At 46.9% G+C, this 26,953-nt stretch overlaps 10 protein-coding genes across 10 annotated transcripts; 7 read left to right on the top strand and 3 right to left on the bottom strand.

Moving 5' to 3' along the window:
• Window positions 1-523: 523 nt before the first annotated feature.
• On the top strand, window positions 524-1,411 carry BDW43DRAFT_289187 (uncharacterized protein). Its single transcript, XM_032043370.1, has one exon. The coding sequence runs from the start codon at window positions 595-597 to the stop codon at window positions 907-909; it is 315 nt and encodes a 104-aa protein (XP_031895909.1). The 5' UTR covers window positions 524-594; the 3' UTR covers window positions 910-1,411.
• A 333-nt stretch (window positions 1,412-1,744) lies between these two features.
• Window positions 1,745-2,908, top strand: BDW43DRAFT_289185 (uncharacterized protein). Its single transcript, XM_032043369.1, has one exon. The coding sequence runs from the start codon at window positions 1,809-1,811 to the stop codon at window positions 2,295-2,297; it is 489 nt and encodes a 162-aa protein (XP_031895908.1). The 5' UTR covers window positions 1,745-1,808; the 3' UTR covers window positions 2,298-2,908.
• Window positions 2,909-5,102: 2,194 nt separating this feature from the next.
• On the top strand, window positions 5,103-8,593 carry ura7 (small subunit rRNA maturation protein UTP4). Its single transcript, XM_032043368.1, has 3 exons — window positions 5,103-6,376; window positions 6,431-6,663; window positions 6,732-8,593. Exons 1-3 carry the CDS (start codon window positions 5,320-5,322, stop codon window positions 8,304-8,306), a joined length of 2,865 nt encoding a protein of 954 aa, XP_031895907.1. The 5' UTR covers window positions 5,103-5,319; the 3' UTR covers window positions 8,307-8,593.
• Window positions 8,594-10,401: 1,808 nt separating this feature from the next.
• BDW43DRAFT_289181 (uncharacterized protein) lies at window positions 10,402-11,031 on the top strand. The gene has a single exon (XM_032043367.1). It carries the CDS (start codon window positions 10,577-10,579, stop codon window positions 10,889-10,891), a length of 315 nt encoding a protein of 104 aa, XP_031895906.1. The 5' UTR covers window positions 10,402-10,576; the 3' UTR covers window positions 10,892-11,031.
• Window positions 11,032-12,379: 1,348 nt separating this feature from the next.
• Window positions 12,380-14,444, bottom strand: phzA (putative serine/threonine protein phosphatase). Its single transcript, XM_032039070.1, has 3 exons — window positions 12,885-14,444; window positions 12,658-12,810; window positions 12,380-12,525 (listed from the first exon to the last, which is right to left on the bottom strand). Exons 1-3 carry the CDS (start codon window positions 14,238-14,240, stop codon window positions 12,496-12,498), a joined length of 1,539 nt encoding a protein of 512 aa, XP_031895905.1. The 5' UTR covers window positions 14,241-14,444; the 3' UTR covers window positions 12,380-12,495.
• A 1,809-nt stretch (window positions 14,445-16,253) lies between these two features.
• Window positions 16,254-16,905, bottom strand: BDW43DRAFT_195990 (LSM domain-containing protein). The gene is made up of 2 exons (XM_032039069.1): window positions 16,715-16,905; window positions 16,254-16,579 (listed from the first exon to the last, which is right to left on the bottom strand). The coding sequence occupies exons 1-2, from the start codon at window positions 16,823-16,825 to the stop codon at window positions 16,334-16,336; spliced, it is 357 nt and encodes a 118-aa protein (XP_031895904.1). The 5' UTR covers window positions 16,826-16,905; the 3' UTR covers window positions 16,254-16,333.
• Window positions 16,906-17,424: 519 nt separating this feature from the next.
• BDW43DRAFT_195983 (uncharacterized protein) lies at window positions 17,425-18,640 on the bottom strand. The gene is made up of 3 exons (XM_032039068.1): window positions 18,474-18,640; window positions 18,116-18,412; window positions 17,425-18,063 (listed from the first exon to the last, which is right to left on the bottom strand). The coding sequence occupies exons 2-3, from the start codon at window positions 18,276-18,278 to the stop codon at window positions 17,666-17,668; spliced, it is 561 nt and encodes a 186-aa protein (XP_031895903.1). The 5' UTR covers window positions 18,279-18,412; window positions 18,474-18,640; the 3' UTR covers window positions 17,425-17,665.
• Window positions 18,641-19,013: 373 nt separating this feature from the next.
• On the top strand, window positions 19,014-20,847 carry BDW43DRAFT_195952 (protein MEMO1). Its single transcript, XM_032039066.1, has 4 exons — window positions 19,014-19,039; window positions 19,130-19,457; window positions 19,518-19,586; window positions 19,645-20,847. Exons 2-4 carry the CDS (start codon window positions 19,303-19,305, stop codon window positions 20,519-20,521), a joined length of 1,101 nt encoding a protein of 366 aa, XP_031895902.1. The 5' UTR covers window positions 19,014-19,039; window positions 19,130-19,302; the 3' UTR covers window positions 20,522-20,847.
• A 1,053-nt stretch (window positions 20,848-21,900) lies between these two features.
• On the top strand, window positions 21,901-24,039 carry BDW43DRAFT_195964 (glycoside hydrolase family 71 protein). The gene is made up of 4 exons (XM_032039067.1): window positions 21,901-22,399; window positions 22,461-22,989; window positions 23,051-23,276; window positions 23,329-24,039. Exons 1-4 carry the CDS (start codon window positions 22,277-22,279, stop codon window positions 23,918-23,920), a joined length of 1,470 nt encoding a protein of 489 aa, XP_031895901.1. The 5' UTR covers window positions 21,901-22,276; the 3' UTR covers window positions 23,921-24,039.
• Window positions 24,040-24,455: 416 nt separating this feature from the next.
• BDW43DRAFT_289165 (uncharacterized protein) lies at window positions 24,456-26,695 on the top strand. Its single transcript, XM_032043366.1, has 3 exons — window positions 24,456-24,974; window positions 25,179-25,518; window positions 25,601-26,695. The coding sequence occupies exons 1-3, from the start codon at window positions 24,914-24,916 to the stop codon at window positions 26,052-26,054; spliced, it is 855 nt and encodes a 284-aa protein (XP_031895900.1). The 5' UTR covers window positions 24,456-24,913; the 3' UTR covers window positions 26,055-26,695.
• Window positions 26,696-26,953: the final 258 nt, after the last annotated feature.

The raw sequence follows: 26,953 nt of genomic DNA, 5'->3' as shown, positions 1-26,953 counted from the left end.
GAAGGGGATACTACTTCCGCCCACTTACCTTGCCACCATGAAGCCGAACAGTATCGATCTCTAGGCCTCAGTAGAAACATATATGTAGATCATCTAGGCCTGCGTTTAGTTGCCTAGAGATCCAAGGGAAAAAAAAAAGTAGGTAAATTCTACCAAATGACAGACAATTCGATGGTTAATTAAGCAGTTTTTTCAACTTCGCAGGAAAAGCCAGTCTGCAGCCCCGCAATTTCCGACAAATCGGTCCACTCTACCAACAAGAAATGGTTCACCGTTCACGATGTAATTCATTACTGCAACGTTTGGCCACTTTTGTACAGTTACGTACCCACGAAACGGCGTAGCCGGAAGTAGCGGCTACGATACGTTGAATACTCGTACTAAGCGAATCTGGATATGACGGTATGGGAATATGGGATGATGTGGGCCAGACAGGGCGAAAAAACCACAAGGCAAGAACAAAAAAAATTGTCAAGAAGCGGCGTTCTGGAAAAACTGAAGAACTTCATGGAATGGTACATGTATCAGCTTTCCCGCTGCATATTGGTCGAATTCAATCCTCAATTGATCTGTACATAGTCGGTGATCGGATCCATGTTATGTTATTGGACAAGTCGAAAGATGCTCAATATTCTGCAAATAATCATTCTTCTTACACACATGGCTGCACATCCTTTGATGTATCTACCGTCCCAATCGTGTGTATCAGGTACTTCTAGATCCAACGAATGCAGAAGGTTCCCTAGATTTTCTTTTATTTATTTTCTCTCTTCTTTATTTCTTGCTCTCAGTACTCTCCTTATGGACCGTTGTTTTATACGCTTTCTATTCCCAAAGACACAGTGGCACTACATGGATCCATTATGTTCTCCTCTGACAGTTCTTAAGCTAGCATTCTTTCGATGGTAGTGGACGAAACACAGAGTGTCACCAAAGAAGAATTATGTGGGAAGCACTGCTGGAAAACAAAGCGAATCTATCCGATTGCCTCTCTGCTCATATAAGCCGCAAGTCTTGAATCCGATCAAGTGATCTCACCGTTACCTACTTTTTAACCTTCAATTTCCGTGTCAAAATAGTACATGCAGCTATATCTCAATATTGTTTCCGTTCGCAAGAACACACCGTCAGATGTAGTACAGTATTGTGCCCTGTTTTATCCGACACACTCCGGTCATTGAGGCATTTTACATGCAACATCAATTATTGCATGGAAAGGTTTTTAACCAAGTGGAAAACCATGCAGGATGAGAGCCTTTAATATACTTTTTAATATACTTGAACAGCGAATGAACAGTCTGTTGACTGATAACAACTACTAAGCAGAAACGCGAAAAGACAGAAACTGCAAGACAATATAACTATTTATGGTAAGGTCGAGTTCAGAGTTGGGGCAGCGGGGAGCCTCAACCATGGTTCATTCTTTTTTTTTCTTCTCTCTTTTTACTTTTTAGCTGCGTCTTGACGGCATATATGGAGGCGTTTTATGTCAAGTTCGCCATTTCTCTTGGCTGATAGAAACACTGTACTGTATACTGGTTTGGAAAGCCTGGGACGATACAGAGTAAGGTCAGTACATACATACGAGGCAAATACGCTAGAATGGAAAATGGACTAGCGTGAAATCTAAAGCGGGTCCGATTGTAGTGTAAATAAACGACTCCACATTTAACCCCAAAGCTCCAAGAAAAAAAAAAAAAGAGAACGTAAAAAGAAAGAGAATACTACAGATTATTCAGCTATCCCTCAAACATCTCGTCCAATAATAGATCGCGAATAAAGAAGTTTGACTCAGTCATTGTTGAAGTATGCCATTTGATGCCAAAACTACATATAGTCGGCAAGTAAGCTGCTTTGAATTTGTCACAGGATTGCAGAAAACAAAGAATCGCGTGCATAAGATAAACGCTGCTTTTCGTTCTCTCGACACTCGCATGGCGTCATTGATTGACCCGCGTCCCACGTTTCGGGTGTCCAGCCTGTCCGTTCTGGGAATTCATGAGCCACGATCTTCGAGGAGAAATTACGTTCCAAATCATTTCTATTCTAGGTATCCAATCTCTTCATTTCAGCGGCTGACCTCCGTGCTGGTGCTTCTCCTTTTTCGATCTGAGGCTGGACTCGCACCCTTTGTCGCTACCGCATATTTAAGCCATTTTGACCAGAATCTGACAAGATACACAGACACTACACTGTTGATATCGTCAGACAAGCCGCGTTTCCTCGTCGACCGTTTGTCCAAGTTCCTGAAAAGTGTCGCGGGACTATTCTCCCCGAAGTTAAGGGGGTCAGAATGACATAAACCGTAATCTCGCCGCGATGCTTGGCGTGCACTCCAGAGGCCCCTTACGCGCGCTGATTCGATGATCGCCTTAGAAAGGCCAGCGCGCTTATTGTCAAACCGGCGTGTGCTTTTCCCTCCCTGACGCTCTCTCATTTAACCTGGTCTAGAAGCTTACTTCCCGCGCTCGTTCGTGCCTTGCAATCGGGATGGGACCCTGGATTAATGCTTTGCTCCGGCGATAGTTTGTCAAGTTAATGGCTGGGTTTTCCACTTTTCTTGTCCAAGTGTTGGAAACCTTGCAAGTTTCTGGGGATTAATATATGGAGCTTGCCTGCAATTGGACACGTACTGCCCAGCATATTAGGGTGCCCATTTCAGCTGGCACGCCTGGCCCAATACATCAGCCACCTCCTGAATTGAATCATAGGTGATTCTGCGTTATATAACCATTATTACTAACGCTATCGCTGATGGCTACACATAATGCTCACATGCATTATAACACCAGACTTATGGAACCCGGGATCCGACCGTCTCATCTAGGGGATGAGACCGTTGACCATATTTGGGATCTCCTCTTCAATTAAGTTCGCCAACGAGACCTTCGTCTGGCGTACAAAGCATCCTGATACTGATTCACGTTGTTGAATACACAGTGCTAAGTCTCACCAGTCGACATCGGTAACTTGCCACTTTCCGTTAACGCCAGGCTGTATCATCTAGTGGCTGAACTTTAATGGTGTATACGAGCAGGGCTTGACTATGTAGTTGCATTACTTATGGAGGTTGTTTGGTACTGTACTGTCAATGCTAGGGATCGTCGACGGCCAGTTCCGAATCGAATTGCTTTAAGCAACTCTATGCCACGATGAGTGTATGCAACGACCGTGAAACAAAGTAAGTTGAACGTAAACATGGGGTTGCACAGTCAGCTCTCGCTATCCTTTTTACCTTGTAGAACTAGAGCCTAACTATCGCATAATGAATGCACAGCGCCAAGGTTCAGGTATCATCCATGAGGCGATAGTCGCGGAGTAGACGCCACCAGGAGAAAGAAAAATAAGAAAGGGCAATGTCTAAGCCTATATCAGCAGTTACACTATGCCCTTTCTATTTTACTTCCAAAGAGCCATGGATGTCATCATCCTGGGGTAGTCGGAAGCTGAATAGTCCCTATTTGACTGGAGCTGGATTCACTGAACCGATTTGAGAAATCAAGGCGAATTAATCGAAGTTCTTGATTATGAATGCTTATCTTTCCAGGATTTTCTTTTGATGGGTTGAAAAGTGGCGTCTGAATGAGTGCGGCTCAGGATGATTCCTACTTACGGCATAGATCGTGCCTATCAAATAACAACCCCGCAGGCGCACAGCCCGAGAACGAATTAAACTGCATATCGACCATCTTGGGGAGCCATTCAGCTGAGCCTGGTGAATCCATCGGGGATTTTGGGGGAAAAAGCCCCTTCCCCATTAGCGAACAATGTCTTGTTTCTGGACATTTCACACTTGATGCCTATAGGGATAAGGTTGCCTAGCCATACGGTGTACCTTCCTCCTCTCTGGCGGAATCCCTCCTTTGAGTCTCCACAATCCTCGACTCCCGTGAGAATGACCCTTTTTATGGTGTCGTACCCCTGCAAACTTGGGATCATTGCGCCCTATCACATCATCCAAATGACGGAAACTGAATCACTAGCCTTCTGTTGGTGACATGCAATGCCGGAATTATAACCGGGGTTTCTCTGACGTGGCAGTCCCTTGATATTAGATGGGTCTATTAAATGCAGCGGACATGCGGCTGTCTATTTAGTACTGAGGTGAATGCAACAAAGTTCGCTTTTGCTGGCATCCGCTTTCCATAGCATTTTAAACCAACTCGGATCATGGCAATTTGGAATTCGACAGTGTCCAATGCTTCGCATGCGTATCCCGCTTACATACAGTAGTCTGCAGTGCGCATTTTGTTTGTCTTAAACGATAGGGAACATGCATCCCTTGACTATCTGCACGCTCTGAAAACCTGGTCACATGGTGCTTTGACCTGCCGCGATGCTGTACCACAAGTACTGGAGTAACAATGATAGGCTCTGCAGGGCGTGTTTTCCCTGTCAACCTTGCTCGGCACTATATCTGGAAAGTCAGAGCAAGAAGCGCGCCTTGCTGGCCTTACGGAGTATTGGAGGGTCTCCAGAGTGGGAAAACTTGGTATTCAGTGTCGCGCGCTGCTGGATGTAATCCGCCCTGAGACTACCTTCGTGTAGAACAAAGAATACTTGTGCATTCAGTTCTGTACATCAAGTCATTGGGAACGTCCTTGATGCATATCAATGTCTCTTTAAGTTGTACCATGACGCTGGTGTGCAGACTGTTTCACTTACCAAGTCATTTGACATTTGATTGTATCGATGACATGGGATTATCCCTTATTGACTGAATACTCTAATCATTCCTCCCTCCCCTCTAAATCCGTTTCTGGCCGCTGATGAGGAGAAGGGAGATACTACTGAGTACTATATTGATATGAGTATAGAGAGTACTATTGGCTTGATTATATCTCAATTCGCCTTCTCCCAGCAATAATTATTGGAATGATAGTATCTGTACAGGATCAAAGTAATCAGCTCAAGGCCTTTAAATAGAGTGCTAGATCTAGTCGAAATAATAATAATAATAGTACTAATAATATAAGGTCTTCAAGTTTGGTGTAAGTGAAGGTCCACGAGCGAGAACTGAAGGATCACGTGATCTCACACGCTTTGGGTGGAACCTCCGCGGCGCTAAAAATTGTATCAAAAAAAAAAAAGAGCAACATCAAGGTCACTACCGCAACAGTGAACACTTCGGGACCCCCTTTGACCTTCCCTTTTACCAATAACGGAATGACTGTATAGCGGTCGGCTCTACAGGTTGAGAGCCCGGGTAGGTCTTTTTCTGCTCTCTAACGAGGACCTACTTCATTTTACATTCCATCCATTCGTCAAGCTTCGTCGATTTTTAAGCTCGATTCTTACCGTATTACGCCATTAATCACAATGGATATTCACCGCTGCCGTTTCGTTCCTTTCAACCCTCAAGCGATTAATGCGCTCGCATTCTCTCATCCCCCGTCCGCAGAGCTTGCGGGACGTGGTGTTCCTACCCTCCGACTCGCCGTTGGTCGCGCAAATGGCGATATTGAAATATGGAACCCGATGCGCGGCGCTTGGTTCCAGGAGACAGTTCTTCGTGGAGGAAAGGATAGAAGTATAGAAGGACTTACGTGGACACTTGACCCACCCCAGCCTGGTCCCGATGGTTCCAAGATCCCCGGCAAACTGCGCCTGTTTAGCATTGGATACTCGACTGCGGTGACAGAGTGGGATATCGAGCAAGGCCGTCCGTTGCGTCACTCAAGTGGAAACTACGGTGAGATCTGGTGCATCGCAGCTCAGCCAAGGTGGCAGCCGACAAAACGGGGCAAGGATGGTAAATTGTTGCCCGCGGCCGAAGGAGAGTATACCGGACAGCACCTCGCTGCTGGCTGCGCGGATGGGTCCATCGTGATCTTGTCTACCGCTGATAATGATCTGAAGTACCTTCGTCTTATGCGTCCTTCTACGAAGAGAGCCAGGGTACTTAGTGTCACTTTTCAAGATCGTAATACCATCGTCGCTGGCTATGCGGACAGCTCGATTCGTCTGTTTGATATCCGGAATGGTCAGCTCCTGCGAACAATTTCCTTGGGTAAGGGTCCAACTGGCGGTACGAAGGAATTGCTGGTCTGGTCTGTGAAATGCCTGCCCGATGGCACTATCGTTTCCGGTGACTCCGCTGGTGAAGTTCGATTCTGGGACTCTAAGAACTACTCGCTCATTCAACGACTTCAATGTCATTTGGCTGATACTTTGGATATCGCTGTGAGTGCTAATGGAGATACGGTTATCAGCGGAGGTGCGGATCAAAGAACAGTCGTCTATAAAAGGAAGGATGGAGAGAAGGGGGACAAGAAAGGCAGATGGGTTGAGGTAATGCACCGACGGTACCATACCCACGACGTGAAGGCCTTTGCTGTCTATGAGACGAGGGATATTAGTGTTGTTGTATCCGGAGGTAGGAGTTGGTCCCATCTTCCTAGCGTTGGCAAAATTGGCTGATAGCAACCAGGACCCGATGCCACCCCGATCGTCTTGCCTTTGCGCGAGTTCGGAAAAGAACACCACAGGAAGCTGTCCAGCTTGCCTCAAATACCGCAGCTTGCATCATCGCCCTCCTCTCGACTGGTCATGAGCTTTTGGGATAGGGAGATTAGCATCTGGCGCCTGTCCCGTGGTCCCACCTCTTTGCAAGAAAATATCGATGGGCAAAGGCATCGACTTGTTGGAAAGGTCTTGATCCAGGTAAGCAAAGACCACACTGTGTCGGACGAACTTGAATTTCATTTTCTGATGGGTCGTTTGCATGATAGGGCGAAGAAAACATCACCTCAGCTATGCTATCCTCAGACGGAAAGGCCTTAGTTGTCGCTACGATATCTAGCGTCAAAGTTTTCGCTGTTCGTCGACGCAAAGGTGACGAGAAAGGAACCCTCCGTATACAAAAATTGGATATCCCATCTGCGCTTGCTGATGAGGGAGCTCGGCTCGTTACCGTGTCCCCTGATAGTCGGTGGATCTGCGTCGTTCGCCCCAACAGCTCTACCTATTTGGCCAGGATCAAGCCATCCTCGTCTTCTCAAGACAAGCCTCAGGTCTTGTCCCAGCTTGTCAGGCTTAACAGAGCTACGCGCCATTCCCGGTTTGAGAAGGCCTCTCATGGTACCCTGGGCGAGTACGAAAAGACCATCCGTTGCGCTGTGTTTTCCGAAAATAGCAAGATCTTTGCGGTTGGGGATCTCTCTGGCTGTATAGATGCATGGTCACTGGACAAAACGGCAAAATCCTCAAAATCCTCAACAAAAGCCAATCGTGCTGCAGACTCTGATGACGAGTCTTCTGACGATGATGATGAACAGCCTGTAGTGGAGGGAGAGCAGTGGAGTCTCACAGCTTCCGAATCACCAATCCCTCGTCTTAAGTCTGGCGTGCTACTGTTATCCTTCCGCCCTTTTAACCCAGCCGGAAAGAAGTTGTTGACCGATGGTGCCGCTCAGAACCCCAAGGTTGAAAGCCGGTTGATGGCCCTCACAAGTGAGCACCAACTTGTGGAAGTTGATGCCCTTGATGGAAAACTGTCGGATTGGTCAAGGAGAAATCCTAAGGCCTTTTTGCCGGCAGAGTTCAGAGGTGTTAAGGATCGCGCAATGGGCTGGGTTTGGGATTTGAATGAGGCCCGTGAACGTCTTTGGCTATACGGCACTTCTTGGTTGTGGATGTTTGACTTGAACCAGGATTTCCCTTCACCTGAAGAGCTCAGCGCTTCTGCGGATACTTTTGAAGATGACGAGGGGTCGATGCAAGTTGCTAAGAAGTCGTCATCCCAAAAGCGCAAGCGTGTGCTTTTGGATGATTATGAGCATGAGAGAAAGAAGACGAATAGTGGTGCTGGTGACAAGATTTCATTAGCGCAGTCAGATGTCTACTTTGGTTCTAAGATTCGCAAAATTGTAGGACGCGACGAGTCAAAGGCAGAATGGATCTCTCTCGAGAAGGAGCGTCCTCGTGGTGCAGATGAGGATGACGAAGCATACGATCACGACGAAGCTTATACAGCCAATCATGATTCCAGTCTAGCACGTCTAAGGAGAGGAAATCTTGAGGAGAGCGAAATCAACACTCCCAAGAAAGGTAGCAAGAAAGCTGTCAATGGCGATACCCCTCCTGGGAAACAGTTGGTGCATGCCGCAGATAACTCGCAACCAGCACGTCGGTGGTGGCACACATACAAGTACCGTGATATTCTTGGAATCGTACCTCTAGCTCCTCTGTCAGCTGACGATGAGCTGCAAGACAATGGAGATGCTGGCAACTTAGAGGTTGCAGTTGTGGAGCGACCCATGTGGGATGTTGAGCTTCCGGGTCGTTATGTTAGGGACTACGAGTGATGAAGTCTCCATAAGCTACGGTGTATTGGACTCGACTAAAGATGTGGCATTGACATATTATGTGCGGGTCGACATAGCAAGCGGCTTATCATTATTCGTTTTTTCTCGCTTTTAACACTGTCTGCTGGACGTCCTCCCAGTTGATAGGGGCCTGTAGTCTGGCGCTTTGTAAAGGAATATCCATTTCTACTTTTTCGGCTAGCAGGATATGTCATTTTAGAGACACATACATACAAAAGTTATCCTTGGAATGGCTGTGTCTGGTCTATAACTTAACCCATTGTAGGCAACGAGGATATTGACGGTCCTCGCCCTAGGCGCCATGCGGCTAGCAGGTGACTTGGAGTCAACCATCAAGGCTCGCTTGCTCTTTGTCCATCTTCAATCTCCTCCATCATTATCGTATTTGGCCACGTCTTTCTCCTTGGTATTGACAGGAATAGAATTTTGTTTACATCTCCCTGGCCATCATTCTAGAATTGTCTCCGTTAAACCGTTGGTGCCTTGTATCGCTGTACTATATACAGTTGCTTGTGCCCTTGCAGTCTTGCGGGCTACAGTGGTATAACTTCCATCGAACTATATCTTTTAGCTTCAGGATTATATTCATTGCATTGAAGATTATCTTTTTTCCCCCACGTACTTTTTCTCTACAGGCGCCTTCAAATTGTGAACACCATGTTGAGCAGCGACCTGCATTATATCATCTGTGGCGCAAAGATTCCATATCGCCAACTTGCGATCTCTTGGAAACGGAACTTTCGCGCAAGTCCGTCCTGATTCGCTTCTTTGTCTCAATTCCATTGCTTGCCAACTGATGTGCATCAACTGACATCTGAGTAGTTAGGTGTGATGGTAACTCTCAGCTGGATGGGAGGCCTTTCGTTACGGGGGTGAGTAGTTATGTCCCCCCAGAAATCATTCCCTATTGTATAGCGCCATCTTCTGCAGAACAACGATGGGGTGATAGAGGCGTTGTCTTGTCGACGGAGGACACATTTCCTCTGCTGATTGGTGGTCGAGTCCATCACCAACCTGGATTTCTTTTCCATGAGTCATGCTGGGAACTACTCCAAGGCACGCTTCAACCCCGTGCTGTTCCTATTCAACGACTGTATAATATTTGCCTATCATGTCCAGCGGACAAGGAAGGGTGGTTGGATTAGGGTCATAACTATGGTGGACTCATGGACCAACGTCCTATTGAAAGTTATCCGTGGGAAAACGTATACATTGTGGGCTACATAAAACGATTTCTGGGGAACACAAGTTCCCCATTGTCGCTGGCCACAGCGGATCCACTAGACGTACTGGAGGTACAGCAAGCTCTTGTTGATTTCCAAGGCAGACGGGATTCAACAACTGTGATAAGTTCCATACCCTCCAGTTGTATTGACGCAGTTGATTGTGTCGAAGATTACCTCAGGAGATACTAGAACAGATTCAGATGTTTCTTCCGTCTCACAGTGTTGCCACTGCACGTTTGGCATCAGGGACAGCCACCAGCTTACCGCTCACCCAGTCATTCTGGGCTTCAAGGGTTGCTTGCCACCAAGAGCGTGGATATTGCTTTGAGGCTAGGGAACAAATAAGCGGAGCTCACGCACTACGTAACAGGGACTGGAAGCTTTTCTATGAGAAAACAGCAGTGATATCATCTTCATCTAATCAGTTGAAAAAAAAAAAGCGAATCTGGAGTTATCTGAAAAATTGACTGACTTGATTCTCGAACAGCCTTTAAGCAATGAAAGCATGACTAGAGAGCTTGAATTATGGCTAAAAGAGGCCTCGAAGGTGTGGAGGTCAGTTGGGGGAGAGTTTTCCGCACGATTAAACGGGAACGCCCCCTATCAAATGAAATGTAGGGTGATATACGAACAAACAATCTCAATTACCGCATCTATAAGATCAATTGGGGTTTCCTTTCGAAAATTAATGATAAAGGATATGCCACCGGCCTTCGGGTAATACTTACAAACAACGAACAGCTTGGACTGGGTTATGTCCTTCCATCTAAGGAGAAACAAGTTGAATTAATTGGTGAATGGTTTGATCTAACTGGGTTTATCGTCGCCGTCGGCCCTAGAGGTATTATTGGCACTCCATGTTGTAACCGGACAAGGTGGAATATCCGACTGGGTGGGCTCACCAGAAGGCTTGCCACAGACGGTCCGCCTGTGCATGAAGACAGCAATCCACCATTTGAACGGTTCCTTTGACGTGACCTCGCTGATTTCTGTTACCTATAATGACAGTCTTTACTGACAAACATGACTGGGGGCTCCAAAATGGTATCCTTAGCTGTATCCAGTGGTCTCCAGTCTCTGTTCCCAGACGATTCAAGAGGTGAACATCTCCCTCTGCGGACCACTGAATTCTGGTACCCAGAAGTCCCACCTTCCTCTCACTACCTCTACGACGATACTTTCGCCGGACGAAACGTATCTCTTTATGACTACCGTCCGCTTGTACGTGTTATGTTTGGTTGGCGGGGAACGGGGAGCCCTCCACAAATACCTAAGCCGCATATCAGTTACAGTGTCCAACGCCGCAGTCGTGGGAATAGACTTTTTCTACACAGATGATTCTCCTATCAAACGCCTCCAAGCCTGTCCCTCAACAGCTGGCGGAGACGACTCCGTCAAGATCCCCTTCCTAATCGACGGACTAGGAGGCGAGCGGATAACAAGTTTCCAATCAGACGGTGATTTCTTCTGTGCCTCCGGTGGCTACTAGTTGTACAAGATAAAAATAACATCTCTAAAGGTAAGACCAGCACGTGTGATTCAAAATCAATCTCCCAAAATCAAAAACAAATGGCGCACCAAAACCGAATAATCGGGCACCTTGACCTTCAACAATCACTCAAGCCCAATATCCGAAAAAAGACAAAATGACTGAATACAAACCCTAGATCACAACAAACATCAAACCAAAGCCCTTCACCTTCCAACCAGGTGCCATCCCGGCCCTAAAACTCCCGGTCGGGCTCTTTGCCTTGAAAACCCCCAAGAAAACAGAAATACTACCTGGTACGACCTTGACGGGTATGTATTTCATGTATGTAAGTGTCACCATTTCACTTGTTGGGCTTTGATTTGCTTCCGAATGTGTACACGTGCAATCCTGGCTATTTATTCGTCACGCTTATAGAGTTATTGCCGCTGATATGGGTTTCCGTAGGATTCTCAGTTTGCCATGAGTAGTATCTATATCTGAGCACTTGAGCGGAGATGATCATCTGCGGGATGCTACTATAGAAGAGGAGATACAGGATCGAATGCTGGGACTGAAACAGCGGTGATTAGCGAGTGCTGGGGCTCATCCCATAGCGTGGAACGACGTGTTATGACCGTTTTACTTCGGGTTCTGCTACAATTGAATACATTTATTCTCTTTCAAAGAACATATACATTGATTGGCCGATATCGTAAGTAACATTAAGGGTAGTCATCCGAGAAATATCTAATTGTGCTTTAGAAAGCAACCCCATGTCCGATGCAATAAGAATAGAAGGATGGTAGAAACAGCGTCATATGAGACAATTTGCAACAAGGCGAGGTAAAAAAGAATATCATGACGCGTCAAAGTATGCCCCATCGTCATAAGACTATTAGAAGAACAGAAAATGGTCAGAAATACACTGAGACTCCTGTCGCCTTCAGCTCTCATATGGGTTTTCACAGGTGGTAGGGATCTCCTTTTTTACTTGTGGACCCAGTCTATTTTATATGCGAGGAAAAATCGATGGACCCGTATAAATGGCCAAGGCAAAGCACAGGTCGCTGAGCTGATGTAGGACTGGCCGTGGTGAGATCGACTTGGGTGCGTACCGTGCGTACCCCACGGGACGGGCAAATTGCATGCAGTAAGGGCCCTGGTAACGATGAAGGACGGATCAAAAACTGCCAAGCCTGCCAATGGCAAGCAAAATGGCGTTTGGTTGGGAGTCGGCATCGCTGCGTTGTAAATGAGAAATCCCAGAAAGCTGGTACCCGAAGGATGCTGTACACATTGACGGGAAGTCCAGTGCAGGGCCCAATGTTCGTAATGTGCTTGCCCAATCAATTGAGAAGGACTACGCTGAGACTGAAATGGCGAGCTTGACGTCAACTGAGCCCAGGCCCAAATCGCTCCAGTGGTGACATATGGTGGATGTCGACTTCTTGGCAAGGAATCACCAGGACGCCTAATAACTTTGTGCAGATACAATTGCAGGCTGCGGCCGTTAGCAACTAGACCAAAATACTCATCAAAAGAGGGGGTTTAAGGGACAAACATCTCGGCATTGTTGCACAATGCAGTAGTGCTTTGCCTTGGCGAAAAGGGAATTAAGCAAGGGAGAACTTACAGGACTGTTGAGCACGCTATTGCGCTTATTCCGTCCCTTCTTGATGTGGTTCTTAAGTGCCGTGGAATCCAACGGTTTCAACAGCTCAAAACTGCAGAGGAGTTCGCTGGAGACTGACATGATGGCTCCCCAGTTATCAAACTCTCCACAATACTAAAAGGAATCGTTAGTACATACCAAAATGTCACGTCAAATACATAAAATATCATTAAGTGTGGAAGACTCACGTTCGGGGCCGAGAAGACTGTGACTAAAACGCGATCCTGGTAGAACTCATAACCGTCCTCGACCACCATGTGGGCTCGGCAAACCAGGTCGAAGTCGTGTCGTTGCAAGAAATTCATGATCACCTTTTTACCGAAGCAGTAACTCACACCTCGCTCATTAGGCTCCCAATCCTCCTCCATATCCGCAGGATCACTCCAAAGAAGGTCGTTAAGCAACCCGTAGTCTGGAACGTCAGTCGGACGTGCGATCCCCCGGATATCATCCATGTGTGAGAGACTGGGTGAAAGTCCCCCATGGACGCAGAAGATCTTGCCCGCTACGATAGCAGCGATTGGTAGGCAGTTGAACGTATCAATGAAAGTCTTCCAAATCTTGATGTTGCAACGCCGTTTACATTCATCATAGAAACCGTACACACGGGTGACGTTGGCACATTCGTGATTGCCCCGTAAAAGGAAGAAGTTCTCGGGATATTTGAGCTTATAGCACAGCAGAAGCAGGATTGTCTCCAAGCTTTGTTTACCCCGATCTACATAGTCACCTAAGAAGAGGTAATTCGAAGACGGAGGAAAGCCGCACATTTCGAATAATCTGATCAGGTCGGTGTATTGACCGTGAACGTCCCCCACGATCTTGACAGGAGCTGACAGCTCTAAAAGTGCCGGCTGACTGAGGAATAGCTCCCGCGCTGCTGAACAGATGGCTGTAATTTCCGCATTTTTCAGACAGACAGTCTTAGTGACCTTCGTCGAGTATCCAGCATCAAGTAGACGTGTGATCATGTCATCCAGGTCGATAGATTTTAGAGCACCCATTCCCATTCCGGGGGAGGAGGATGGCTCATTGAGAGGTGTGTTCATGATAAAGTCTAGGATTGGGTTCAGCTGATCTTGCCGCTTGATCAGGATGGATTCTCCGGCTTTCTGGGAAGATCCAGTGGGTGCAGCACCAGTGGGAGGCGCATCAGACACATGGTCGACCTCGCCACTTTGCTGCATGGCATCCACATCCTGGTGGCCTCGTTTTAAGCTGCTTGACAGTGAAGGAGACGGGGGCGGATCCGGAGCATCGAGTTGAGTAGTGGAGTCATTGGCACCAGGAGATTGAGCGCCCAGGTTAGTGGAACTCCTTCTACTCCCAGTCGACTTAATAGACCCAGCATCAGACCTATCCGTCTGGCTTCCCGTGGACAACGCCGAAGTGGACGCGCGAGGGCTATCGGTGCTACGGATCTTGGACCGAATCGAGCCCCGAAGGGATCGAAGAGATTCCTTGGTGTCGGAGCGAGAAAAGGATGGGTAAGACTGCAAAGAGTCGCCAGGGCCAGAATTGCCCTTGGAATGCGACTGACCCATTACTGCAGGGTTGAATATCTGCCAAGCTCAGGAGTGGACGAGAGACGACGCACAGTCTACGTCAATAAGATGAATGATCCAGGACTCTGCTTGGCGTTGGAATGCTGACAGCCGTCTTGGCTGCTGCTGACTCCCAACGGGTCGTGAGAATTATATAAAGGAGGGGCGAGATCTGCCGTTCGGAAAGCAGGAAGAGAAGGGCGATACTTTGTGAAGAGGGAACCCCAGAGCCAACAGGATCCAGGTTCAATGCGTGGAATTACTGTGGGAAAGATATGGTTGCGATAACCGATTCCAGCGGTGAGGGCCAAGGTAGGACAAGCTCAGTGAACAAGGCCCGGTTGAGGATTTGGCGAGGTTCAGGATGAAAGAGAGGAGAGCGAGGTATCAGTACACAAGCCACTGCAAGCTAGTTGGTCGGAAGGGAAAGTTCCGATTCGCCCGAAGTAAGCTCCTGAGATATGGACGGTTAGCGAAGTTTGTCAAGGCCGCACACGCACACACACACACACACACAGCGTGTAGGTGAAGCTGAAGCTCGGAGGGGGTGTGGTATGTGGAGGCGGGAAGAAGGGGAGTCTTGAACGGGGGGTTTTGGGTTAAATGGTGGAGGGGAGGGGAAGGAATGATAGGGTGAGAGAGAGAAAATAAATGCGTCATTATGGGGGTGGGCGAAATCGAATGGAGAAATGATTGATTGACTGATGGATTTCGCACAAGACCATTCTAACTTACAGACAGACACACTTCTGGTTGGAATGACGGGGGAGAGATCAGCGAAGAGGGGGGTGTAAAGAGGTTGTCGAGAGAGAGATCAACGTGAGGTAACAGAACGCAGGGTAACTTTTTCTCTCTTGTCGTTCTCGCCTCAATCCCCAGGCTGTCGTTTTTTGGGTCTCGATCCTGCAGCAACGGGTGTGGCATGTCCGGATCATCAGTCGGCCCGGGGAGCTCAGCTGTTTTGCCTCGTGGCCTGAAGATGGGATTGGTGCCTAGGGGTGGGTAAGCCAGTGGAGCTACTAATAGGAATTGTTCTCATCCTCAGATATCCACCTCTTTATAAAAAGAAAGAAAGATAAATAAAAAAATTCCTAGTTTTAAAGAAACGAATGATAAAATTCATAACAAAGAAGAAAAACAATATTTACGAGTCACCGTTGACCATTCTATCGTTACTAAATTAGTCCCTTCTGCCCTCTCAGCCTATGAATGATGAGCCTCTGAGAACGCTCGTGACAACGGATTTGACACCTCTTAGCACAGACACTCTGTTCGCATACCCTCCCCTCCTTCCAACCTCTTGGCTCCGGCTCCGCTTTAGAGCATTATAGAGCCTTTAACTTAACTGCATCCATGGAAATTTCTTTTTTGCCAGGAGTCCAGAACAAATCAGTGGATGTTAACAGACTCAAATACTGATGACAGGCCACTTGCATATTCCGCAGTTACCCGACGTGTTCGCATTACTAGTTAGTGACTTGATACAAAAATGCTGCAATTTTCCTGCATATATCGGACTTGTCTCCTCATGATAATGCACCCTTTATCGACAGGGGCGTTGGGATCGCTGCCCTAGTGTATCTACTACCAAGGAGCTCTGCGAGATAGCCTTTCGAGCAATCAAAAAAAAAAAAAAAAAAAAAAACACCGTCTTTGCAGTAGGCTCTAGACTCCACCGACTGCAGGAACACCGCCACTTCAAGACCATAACACCGCTCACCATAGACACCACAGTGCCCACTGCTGCCAAGCCCACACACTACGCCAAGCTCCAAGAATATTTCTCCTTTTTTCCCTAACCACGTTGTGGAGAGTGTTGGGTAGCATATCTTAAGTTCAGCCTTGGGCGATTCGGAGACGCGGTAAAGGGTAAAAATGTCCCAGCCAAGATGGCCTAAAAGAGGATGTGCAGGCCGATGTTGCCAGACTTGCATGATTAGTGTAGTTGACCGCTTGTTTTCTATGTCTTTTCCTCCATTGTCATTCGGTATTATGTGCCATGCCGGCCGAATCGGAACTGAAGGGAAGGCTTGAGGTTAGGGTCTAGTCCAACACCTAGGGAAATCCATCGGACTGTAGTGGACAGTTGCCTTCTATGATTTCTTGAGTGACTCCCGCACGCGACTTTGCTGAGGGGTCTCTTCCAACTCGATCTTAATGATATGCTGACCCGGGACGACCACAAGACCAATAAATCGACTTGTCATATTCATTTTAACATTCTGGAATTCCGCGGCTATCCCGGACTCTTGATTATCTGCGACCGTGGCAGCATCTTGAACTGCTGAGGGGCTAGGGAAGCGATATTCGTACGTGCTCGCGAGGATAATATTTCGCGCCTAGAGACGTTCACCAGTCAGCAACTATCCTAGTTCTCGTATTCCTTGCTTCCTTTTTTCTTTCTTTCTACCCCCCGCCTCACTGTTTTTTTTCCCGATCGATAATCAGATATTGGTGTGAACATGACCACTTACCGAATCCGTACACTTGAACGTGCCCACAAAAATGCGCGTATCGCTTGCGTGCACTCGTAGCGTCTGACCAATCAATGACTCTAGGTATTGAGCAGCTTGGTTTTCATCCATGGTGCCCCCTTCGAGTAGCCAATCTGGGTGTGTTGTGGTAGGATCGACACTAAGAAGAAGGGAAATTTGTCCGGGTGTTCCGGGGTATTCTCCGTAGTGTCGATAGAGGCAATTAAGAGGTGAAGGGTGGGACACGAAAGTAATGATAATCTCCAGAAAGCTAATGTTTCAGATGGTTGTACGAGTTCTGGGGACAAGCGGCCTTGACGAGGTTCCAAGAGCCGCGAGAGATTCTCAGCTCCCCGTAATTACGTTTCCGCATGTGACATACTACGAAACTGAAACCACGAAACACAACTGAATGTTTCAACCTTACTATTGTACATATAGATGTATGACATCCGAGATTTCCCCGCATCTATGCCATTCACGTTCGATTCCATGTTTTCGTTTATTCCCCGCATAGATAGTGCAGCTTGAAATGGACCAAGATGCCTGGTGAAAAGCAGATAGCACTTTCTCGGCGCCACACAGGTCTCTTGTGAGATTTAAAATTAGTTTTATAATTGATCACTAGGCTAGTGTTATGCTTTCTATCTCCATTTAATTAAGATGAGCCATGTCACTACAACGCGACAGACAACGAAGTGAGACCTCGTCCATCACCAGCATTGAATCGAGAACGTAAATTCGATGTAGGAAAATGCACATAGATATAATTATATTCGTTTTGCGGAATGGTTTAAAGCGTCAGTGGTCACAGATATATATCGAAAGAGCACCAATGATGTCCAGCAGTCGTTGGGTCACTCGAAAAGGCATGTCGTGGGGAATAAGTAGTCGTCAATGGGTATAAAGATGGAGAAATTCCACACGGAGCACTGATAATCAGGTGCCATATCATAGCCAACCGTGCCCTCCATTCCATCTCCTGGTTGACTCGTCGCTTCCGGAGTCCCTTTGCACCTCCATATCCGTCGCGGATTCTTGTGAGGATGGAGTGGCTGCGTTACTACCGATCGGGTTGACATTTGAGATAACGTAAAGATCGTGGGGTTTCAAAAAATTGGTATTGATATGTGACATGTTGTCGGGCTGTTGCTTTAACTGATTGAGCCCGGATTGAAAGGATGATGGGCGGGCAGGCAGGAAGAATTTATGCAGCGTTTGCTGTCGTGAATCGATGATTTCTGATGATAGGACATCCGACTCCATATTTTCGACCACATCTTCATCTGCAGGAGGAAGCTGAGGTCCCTGCTGCTGCTGAGCAGTGAAGAGCCGACGGAGTGTATTTTCTATCGCCGTCAGCCAAAGTCCTTTCAGGTGCAGCGGTGACGAGATACACACCATATACAATTTGATCATCCGGACGATCGTTCCTGTAGCGTTTCCGTGTCCGACTATTGAGATGTTTTGGGGAGTCATCCATCATCAACGACCGTACTGTGATAACTGGCGCAGCATTAGGAGACCCAATGCCAGAGAATGAAGCCTTGCGCTTGAGAGACATGATTTGTTAAGGTCCGACTTGGCGTCTCTTCGTGTTGAAGGGACGCGGATGGTTTCTGTGAATATTCAAGTTGAAATACGTGACACGCAAGTGTTTTAATAAAGGCTTCTAATTTGTGTCAGTCAGAGGTTTGACTGCATTGAAGTAAGCAATAATGTCCTTGCAGGGAAAGAGTATGCGAGGGGGAGGTCTGACGGTACGATCAAAAAATGGAGTTAGTTGAAGGCTGGGTACTGCCTTTTTGATGTGGTTGGTTGAAAGCGCGTCGCGCATGTTCCTGGCGTAGGGAAAGGTATGCGCTTTTCTATATTTGGATTAATTGGTATCACTAGGTGGAACTGGGTTGCTGCATACGTATTGATTAATTAATATGATAATATTTGAGTCAATGGTCTTAAATGAAGATAAAGATGAGACCTTCGCAGAGGATGATGAGGTTTTCACAAATCAGTTATCCTCCTGTCATCTTACCTTCATGTTAACTCTCCCAGTCACACAATTACCATGATGTTAAAGGAACGATTCGGTTTCACATCGGGACACCTATAGAATCAACCTACATTGCACGGACGAAATACTTTTTAACTTAGAAAATTGTTCTTTAGTGCCTTTTTGGGCCACTCCTTCCCACTACATGGTTTCTGATTGCTTGAGAATTCTGTATTGTATCCTAGAATCTCCTGTATTGTGGCAGGGAACAGAAAGGAGGGCTCCCTTGGTTATCTATAACCCTACTCTGTATCGAATCTTGATTAGATACGGTACGTAGATTGGGCTACCCATGGAATAACTCTGTTTCAATCTTGTTAAACATGATCGGCATGCCGCTTTTCGGCATACCGCGGCATCAGAGGCAACCTTAGGCACTCCACTCAATGACGCCGCTTCCCCGCTTCTATCCTAACAGACAACTAACTTGCTTAAACTCTACGCAAACAACCCCAATCAAGACAACTTCATCACTTCCGCCTTATACTAGATTTGTTCATTTTGCAGTTCTCTCTTCAGTACGAGATCATACAGCATGCAGTCTCGGGAAGCCTCTCACTCTGGTTCGTGGTATTCCGATAGCCAACGCACGCTAACCCGTCAACTTGATCAATGGCTTGCCCAAGTTCCGAATGACATCGAGGGCATAGGTTCCCTACCAGTGCCTGGTGCACGAATAATAATTGCTCCGTAAGTATTGGAGAATATTTCCTCCACTACACATCGTCAATTCGTATGCTGATCTCTCAGCCATGCGGGCTATGCATACTCAGGACCCTGTGCCGCATATGCATACAAGTCTCTAGATCTTTCGAAAGCGTAAGTATGAAGACCTACGCAACTTGAGTCTGCTCTAAATTATACTGGGGGGGGAAAGTAAGCGAATCTTCATCCTTGGACCTTCGCACCATCATTACCTCTCGACCCTTGCTCTTCCAGAGCTTACTTCATACTATACCCCGCTTTCCGACGAGCCACTTCCACTTGACACGGAGCTTATCGCTAAGCTACTATCAACCAAAGCAGTCAAGTCGAATGGATCGACTGTTAGCTTTACAACTATGTCACGATCTATCGATGAAGATGAACATAGCATAGAACTCCATCTTCCATATATCCATCGACTTTTGCAGCTTCAGTTCCCAAGCAAGCCCACCTCTCAATACCCCTCACTTGTGCCGATCATGGTTGGAAGTACTTCAGCATCAACCGAGAGTGCTTTTGGGGCCCTTCTTGCTCCGTATCTGGAGGACCCGGCCAATGCGTTTGTCATCAGCTCGGACTTTTGCCATTGGGGCTTACGGTTCCGTTACACATACTATGTTCCCCAGGCACCCAAACCGGGACCAAAGCTCCCACTTTCCGCTAACTCTCTCCCCCAACCAGGAGATGATATCAGCAATGTAGAGGAAAAAATGGAATCAGTTTCCGCCGGGCAGTCTTTGCAGCGGCGGGATCGCATCTCGAGTCGAGAACCAACGATCCATGAAAGCATCTCGGCCTTTGATATCGCAACTATGGCTGCTATAACTACCGGTGTCACTGCAAATTTCCTGGATACGATCCAAAGAACAGGCAATACGGTTTGTGGCCGTCATCCAATCAGCGTGATGATGGCTGCTATTGAGGAAATCACGAGCCAGGAAGAAGGAAAGAAGGGCAAGTTCCACTTCGTAAGGTATGAGAGAAGCTCGGACGCCATTGATGTGGACGATAGCTCCGTGAGTTATGTCTCGGCATTTGCTACGCTATAGTCTGTTCTCTAGCCATTTCTTTCCTCTTTTTTATCTTTCTCTTTTGTGTTAGGTTTCTTTGATCTCTCACAGTACAGCATGCCCGCCTTATTACTTGAAAGAGCGCTACTATACTTTGCTACCCAGTGAATAGGATTGTTGGTAACAAGTGATCACAATTCAGTTAACATGCAACTCTCCCCACACCATCTTGCTTTAGCACTGACACCGTGAACTCTCTTCCACCTCTTCTCCGCAGTTTTACCATCATATACAGACATATTTCGTCCAATTGAACCGCTCCCTATTCTCTCTGGGTAGTCTGTGTGACAGTAATGCTACCCAAGGCCAGACAGAGTTGTTCTGTTGCTAGACCTTGATAGAGGAAAGAGAAAAGGCCTCCTCCACACCCATCCCCCTCTCCTTCATTTCTCAGATGACTGACCAACGGCTGCCCACTTCAACTGACATTTCCCTGAGGCCTTTTGTGAATACTTGGATCTGTTGGTGAACATGGGAAACCCCAGATATAAGGGCTGATTGGTGCCGGAGAAAGGGAGAATGAACTTAAAACAAAGAAGCATCACATGGTCTGACTGTCAATCCAACTTCCAAACATCAAATGTTACACTGCACTGTTAGATAAATCTAGTTAGACAACAGTATGCCGCTATGCGGGATGACCAGTCGAGTTCAGTACTAGTCAAAGAAAAAGCCGCAAGGCTGTACGCAGGCAAGTAAGTTCCCTTATAATTGCCGGCGTTATAGGATAATCCTCGATGTCTGGTGATAGCATCGCGTGGCTGACTTTCCAGGAAAATTCTTACCCCGCAGTCTCGATCTGCGATCCTAAGAAGAAGTCAATCAGGATCAATTAAAGTATGCTTCACGGGTAACACCTTTATGCCCAATGTGCATTATTTGGGAGTCTGTGCGTCGATCAACCATATTCGTTGTCATGCGTCCCATCATCAATGTATGGCGGAAGATATAGCGGAAGGTGGCGCCTCAGAAATGCCCTGAGCCAACCAATTGACGGGGGCAATATATAACTTGACTGGAATGTTACATCTGAAATCTATGATCGACACCAGGGCTTATGGATGGTCCTATAGAAACACCCTTCTAGCACAGTGCACCTTCGGATATACCCGTGGACATCAATGTTATTATCGTCGAATTCGGAAACGCCACTATGAAGACGCAAGAAACAAGGCTTAATCTTGTTTGCTTGATTCAGAGTCACGTATGACGATAGTAGTTGGCTTTCAACTCTGCCAATAATGAAGAGCCTACTAACACCCAGTGTCAACCTTAGGGCAAGTTTAGCAGCGGAAACTGACTTGCTTCGTTACTATCTCGCTTTCCATTCCATCTCATGTGATAGACATCCAATTGATTCTGTTCCATTTCGAACCGCCTGATCATGAACCCCCTTTGTTGGCCTCAATTCAGGGGGGCAGCCCTTTGTTAAGATAAAAGGGAGACCGCGGTGCGGGTAGATTGTTCCATTATGACAAGCAGAAGCATTGTGTTATTCAGGCCATTGTCTGAAAGGTGACCGTTCTTTCTCACAGACAGACTATTTACAGCCTTAGCTCTTTTTTCCTTCGCTACTATTAGTCTTTCCTTCTAATTCTTCAACGAGTTGATGCTCGTGTCGTCTGGTTGTCCTTCCTATAGTATACCCCATCTAAAACGGTCTACCTGCACATCGTTGTGTCTTTTTTGCTTTTCCATAACATCCAAAGGAACGTAACTCACACCCAAGAAGCCATGATTTGGAAAACACTCTCCTTGGCCCTGGCAGGCTTTCTGGCATTGGCCGCTGCCACACCAGTGACACAGAATAAGACTGACGATAATGTCGCTGACAAGCTTGTGTTCTGCCACTTTATGGTACGTTGGGAAACCCACCTACCCCCAAGCTGAGTCATAACCAAGGGGTTAAGCATCGCAGATTGGAATCACTAGTAACCGTCAAAGCGCTGCCGATTATGATGACGATATGAAGCGCGCGAAGGCTCTGGGCATTGACGCGTTCGCGCTAAACATTGGTGTAGACCCTTACACCGATGCTCAGCTAAACTTGGCCTATGAGTCTGCAGCCAAGAATGACATGAAGGTCTTCTTGTCATTTGATTTTAACTGGTACAACACTGGACAGGCCAGTGCCGTGGGTGCAAAGATCAAGCAGTACGCAAGTTTACCGGCCCAACTTAAGGTGGACAATAAAGTCTTCGCCTCATCGTTTGCTGGTGATGGCCTTGATATCCCTGCCCTGCAATCCGCTGCTGGTACGGATGTATTCTTTGCTCCGAACTTCCACCCTGGAGTGGGGGACTTTAACGCGATTAATGGAGCACTGAACTGGATGGCCTGGGATAATAACGGAGAGAACAAGGCACCGACCCCTGGCCACAAGGTTACTGTTGCTGATGGTGACAAGGCATATGTTGATGCCCTCAAAGGGAAGCCTTATATCGCACGTAAGTTTCATTCATGACGTTATAGCTACTCACATAATGCTATGACTGATATAGCTCATAGCTGCCTCTGGTTGGTTCTTCACCCACTTCGGGGGTGAGGTACCCTACAGTAAAAACTGGGTCTTCCCATCGGATCTTTTGTGGTACGATCGCTGGCAACAAATCCTGACCCTCAGCCCTCGTTTTGTGGAAATAGTCACCTGGAACGACTACGGCGAGTCTCACTATATTGGGCCACTGGCTTCACCGCACACGGACGACGGTGCGTCGAAATGGGTAATGGATATGTGAGCAGCCTTGACGTCTAGGATATGGAATCAAACTAACGGTTCAATTTAGGCCACATACTGGCTGGCTCGAGATGTCAAAGCCCTTCATAGCCGCTTATAAAGCCGGAGACGCATCAGTCGACAAGTATATTACCGACGAAAAATTGATCTACTGGTATCGACCTACCCCGAGAGATGTTAACTGTGACTCCACAGACTCTACCATGGACGGGAGCCCGAACAACTCTAGTGGCAATTTCTTCCGGGGTAGGCCTAACGGATGGGAGACAATGGAAGATGCAGTGTTTGTCGTTGCACTGCTCAAGTCACCGGCTACAATTGCAGTCACCTCAGGGAATAACAGTAAGACATTTGAAGCTCAAGCTGGGGCCAGCGCCTTCACCGTGCCAATGGGGGTCGGTAAGCAAAAGTTCGCAGCTACGCGTGATGGTAAGAAATTTATGGAGGATACAAGCCTAAAGGATATTGTTAATACTTGTATTTGTGGGCTCTACAACTTCAATCCTTATGTCGGTACAGTCCCAGCTGAAAGCACTATTGACAAGCTCGAGCAAGCCGGCCTTGCTATGCTCAGTCAAGGATTGAAGGTACCGTGTCCCACCAACACTCTGGGAGCTAATGGCCCTCGTGTTACTCCCTGAAAGGCACTTTGTTCCCTTCTACCGGTTGATTTCTGCAATGTTCACCCATATAGCTATTTGATCTTTCCGATAAGTCTTCCTACCGTTATTCAGGCATTGGTGATATATACGAGTGTGCATAGCAAAAGGATCGCTCATATCAGCCATTTCTAACCTTGAAGGGTAATCTGTTTGAATGAACACTCTTTGACAGGATTAAATCGAGACTGCCAATGAACCTTAGAAGTGTAACCAAGATATGCTTCAAGGTAGGGTTTCGAACTTCTGTATATGTGTTAAAAGTGTCGGTCAAGAAAATGTCTTAATTAGTGACATCCAAAGCATACTGGGGTAAAAAACACTATTGATTGGTTGTCATAACTGGAAGAGCGATTTATGAAGTAATAATAATACATCGGATATAGGAAGACGGGGCTGATCTATCAGGCCACAACCGAGGCTGTACGGTGATTGGTTGTTGATCCTGAAAGGTACCTTATCATCCAGTCCTTCTAAGTACCACTACTAACTAGTACTTGTTGTCCTCTGTCTCTCTATCTAATCATGATAAGTTTCCAAACTTCACCGACTCTTCTCCTGTTATTTATATTACATGTCCACTATGGATGATACTTCTATCCGAACTTCTCATCCCATTCGAATTCACAGCTTATTATGTATCTCATCTTCGGTCCCCGTCTGACATTCCCTGTTTAAAAATCGCGCGCTTACTGTCGGTTCACATTTCCCCTCACTCGCCAGCCACACGTACATCTCGCGTGATTGATTTCCTTGTTTTCACTCTCTGATCCGTACCTGCCAGCTAGCTTTCCACGGACTACTCCATTGACTTTTCTTGACGATTAGACTGTTCGCGAAGACCATGATTTGTTAATATGTTGTCGGACAAGTGAGCAGTCGTCAGAATTGGGGGAAATCCATATCATACCTACATCTTTTTCCGGTGTCCGTTTATATTCAGAGTACATACATAAACCAAACACATACATCAAGATGGCGAGGATCAAACCGGGTGTATTTTCCTGGGAGGATGTGCTGGCTCAGCGGTATCAGAGTAAGTGGTTTCGCAATCTCCCGTGTTTTTATGCATCTTCTCCATCCTCTGCCATCGGACTTGTATCGTACATACATTCTACCCTGATGAGTCTGAGTTTGGTCCCGTTAGACCATAGCGGGCTCAAATTCTTGTATACTACGCTAAAGCCGAGGAACGGATGCATACGAAATCGCTATTAGAACTATATGCTAACCAATGCAGATAACAAACCGACCCCATTGCCTAAGGCTAGAAGAGCCAGCACACTTTCGGGTCGAGCCCAAGCCGAAAAACAGCCAGACTCCGCATCGAATTGGACTGTGCAGGCACAAAGTCCTTTGTTAGCGAAGTTGTCGCCAGAGCTCCGCCTGATGATCTGGGAGATGGTCCTGGGTGGGATGCGCATTCATATTGTACAGCTGTCCGATCGCCGGATGAGCCACGTGGCATGTCCTCTCACGGACATCTGTGACATCTGTCGGGGGGATTCATTGCAGCCGGTCAAAGGAAAGGGTCGATCGATCAGTCATCTGTTGGCACTTCCGATGACGTGCAGACAGCTGTAAGTGGGCTCTTTCTCAGCACAGGCTTGGCTTGAAGGTTGTCTCGCTGCGTGGGATATGTCTATTGACCATTTTTGCCAGGTACTCTGAATCTATCTATCTACTTTACACTATAAACACCTTCGAGTTCAGTAATACCTGGTCTCTCACTTACCTCCGTCCAACCATCCCCCCGAATTTCTGGGACGCAATCCGCGAAGTTGAGCTTCGTTGGGCATTTCCGGGCCATTGGCTCCCTAGCAAGGATCCCGTCAAAACAGTCTATTTCTCCGCGGGTAGGCAGCAGTGGATAGAGACCTGCAAGGCATTAACACGGATGAAGAGTCTCCAAACCTTCACACTGCAGCTTAGCGGGAGCTGGTTCTGTGAACCGGTGGAAAAGCTCCCGGTTTTCTTAGCTCCGTTGCGGGATCTGAATCTCCAGCGTGGATGGAAGTTGCAGTTACCTAAGCAGCCGTATTATGCGAAGGAGATCCGAAGCATAGACGGGGATCTACGCAAGAGAGGCATCGATTGTTTAGTTCGGGCGGCGTGAGCTAGAGCTGTCGCACATGTTATCTTTCCTCTTTTTTACGAGGGTCTGATTCATCAATATTGGTCCTGGGTTTGCGCTTGATAGCCGTCTTACTATGCTAATAGGTGCATACTGCGCAGGTCAGCCGTCACCATAGAGATGGAACCCTGGTACAAAACAGAGTCTCCGATTCAGCAGGCATTAAGATGACTAGTGATATAGCATGCGTACATACAAAGAGAAAAGCACGATCTCCACCGGAGGTCCCAAATAATGCTAATATCAATTTCGGGGCAAAAAGGGACTTTGAATCCTTCAATATCAGCCCAGCGTAAGCCCCGAGTTGCCGACGACCATTGCGCGTCGTTATTGGAGCAAAGTTTATATAGCCTAAACGGGGGTAATAGGAAGGATTCCTACCGATATTAATTCATGCAGCAGAGTCAAGGCTGATGGTTCTCTATGGCCAGGTTTAGGTGTTATCAGATGTAATGCAAGTAATCCAGCACATCCGAGCACTGCGTAGAGTTGATCGGCCTGTTGTTACCTGAATAGGAATATCTTACCTCAGGTTAGTGCCAATATCATCTCAAATGAGGTGTACCAAAAAATAAATAGAAGAATTAAAAGGATATTACACACAATCGAATCCAACGTTCTATTGCGCTTCCGCGAAGACCTAATTCAACTAGTCCATAGTCCCATACAGACATCATTACATATATTAACTTCTTTAACATTGAAGCAAAATCTTAGCCCTTCAAAACCAGGAACCAAACCACCCAGCCCAACCCAGTCCAGCCCAGACCATTCCATTGAAACCCAAGCCCTAACCCCAAATTCAATCCCAATGTAAAAAAAAAAAAAAAAAAAAAAAAAAAAAAAAAAAAAAAAAAAAAAAAAAAAAAAAAAAAAAAAAA

This window comes from Aspergillus alliaceus (assembly GCF_009176365.1).
Source record: "Aspergillus alliaceus strain CBS 536.65 unplaced genomic scaffold BDW43scaffold_56, whole genome shotgun sequence".
NCBI classification, from domain to species: domain Eukaryota; kingdom Fungi; phylum Ascomycota; class Eurotiomycetes; order Eurotiales; family Aspergillaceae; genus Aspergillus; species Aspergillus alliaceus.
The sequence above is the reverse complement of the archived record's forward strand: the minus strand, read 5'-3'. Positions and strand labels throughout refer to the sequence as shown.

What these genes read in the sequence shown, in the direction of transcription:
- BDW43DRAFT_289185 (XM_032043369.1), top strand. Translation starts at nt 1,809, where the DNA reads ATGCCATTTGATGCCAAAACTACATATAGTCGGCAAGTAAGCTGCTTT.
- ura7 (XM_032043368.1), top strand. Translation starts at nt 5,320, where the DNA reads ATGGATATTCACCGCTGCCGTTTCGTTCCTTTCAACCCTCAAGCGATT. An exon ending in TAGTGTTGTTGTATCCGGAG is followed by an intron (nt 6,377 to 6,430) that starts GTAGGAGTTGGT and finishes GATAGCAACCAG; the next exon opens with GACCCGATGCCACCCCGATC. An exon ending in TTGGAAAGGTCTTGATCCAG is followed by an intron (nt 6,664 to 6,731) that starts GTAAGCAAAGAC and finishes TTTGCATGATAG; the next exon opens with GGCGAAGAAAACATCACCTC.
- BDW43DRAFT_195964 (XM_032039067.1), top strand. Translation starts at nt 22,277, where the DNA reads ATGATTTGGAAAACACTCTCCTTGGCCCTGGCAGGCTTTCTGGCATTG. An exon ending in AGGGAAGCCTTATATCGCAC is followed by an intron (nt 22,990 to 23,050) that starts GTAAGTTTCATT and finishes TATAGCTCATAG; the next exon opens with CTGCCTCTGGTTGGTTCTTC. An exon ending in TCGAAATGGGTAATGGATAT is followed by an intron (nt 23,277 to 23,328) that starts GTGAGCAGCCTT and finishes GGTTCAATTTAG; the next exon opens with GCCACATACTGGCTGGCTCG.
- BDW43DRAFT_195983 (XM_032039068.1), bottom strand. Translation starts at nt 18,278, where the DNA reads ATGTCTCTCAAGCGCAAGGCTTCATTCTCTGGCATTGGGTCTCCTAAT. An exon ending in GGATGATCAAATTGTATATG is followed by an intron (nt 18,064 to 18,115) that starts GTGTGTATCTCG and finishes TGACGGCGATAG; the next exon opens with AAAATACACTCCGTCGGCTC.
- BDW43DRAFT_289181 (XM_032043367.1), top strand. Translation starts at nt 10,577, where the DNA reads ATGACTGGGGGCTCCAAAATGGTATCCTTAGCTGTATCCAGTGGTCTC.
- BDW43DRAFT_195990 (XM_032039069.1), bottom strand. Translation starts at nt 16,825, where the DNA reads ATGGATGAAAACCAAGCTGCTCAATACCTAGAGTCATTGATTGGTCAG. An exon ending in CGTTCAAGTGTACGGATTCG is followed by an intron (nt 16,580 to 16,714) that starts GTAAGTGGTCAT and finishes GAACGTCTCTAG; the next exon opens with GCGCGAAATATTATCCTCGC.
- BDW43DRAFT_289165 (XM_032043366.1), top strand. Translation starts at nt 24,914, where the DNA reads ATGGCGAGGATCAAACCGGGTGTATTTTCCTGGGAGGATGTGCTGGCT. An exon ending in GCTGGCTCAGCGGTATCAGA is followed by an intron (nt 24,975 to 25,178) that starts GTAAGTGGTTTC and finishes TAACCAATGCAG; the next exon opens with ATAACAAACCGACCCCATTG. An exon ending in CCGATGACGTGCAGACAGCT is followed by an intron (nt 25,519 to 25,600) that starts GTAAGTGGGCTC and finishes CATTTTTGCCAG; the next exon opens with GTACTCTGAATCTATCTATC.
- BDW43DRAFT_289187 (XM_032043370.1), top strand. Translation starts at nt 595, where the DNA reads ATGTTATGTTATTGGACAAGTCGAAAGATGCTCAATATTCTGCAAATA.
- phzA (XM_032039070.1), bottom strand. Translation starts at nt 14,240, where the DNA reads ATGGGTCAGTCGCATTCCAAGGGCAATTCTGGCCCTGGCGACTCTTTG. An exon ending in CAGTCTTCTCGGCCCCGAAC is followed by an intron (nt 12,811 to 12,884) that starts GTGAGTCTTCCA and finishes GATTCCTTTTAG; the next exon opens with TATTGTGGAGAGTTTGATAA. An exon ending in ATAGCGTGCTCAACAGTCCT is followed by an intron (nt 12,526 to 12,657) that starts GTAAGTTCTCCC and finishes TAACGGCCGCAG; the next exon opens with CCTGCAATTGTATCTGCACA.
- BDW43DRAFT_195952 (XM_032039066.1), top strand. Translation starts at nt 19,303, where the DNA reads ATGCAGTCTCGGGAAGCCTCTCACTCTGGTTCGTGGTATTCCGATAGC. An exon ending in GCACGAATAATAATTGCTCC is followed by an intron (nt 19,458 to 19,517) that starts GTAAGTATTGGA and finishes CTGATCTCTCAG; the next exon opens with CCATGCGGGCTATGCATACT. An exon ending in TCTCTAGATCTTTCGAAAGC is followed by an intron (nt 19,587 to 19,644) that starts GTAAGTATGAAG and finishes GGGGGGGGAAAG; the next exon opens with TAAGCGAATCTTCATCCTTG.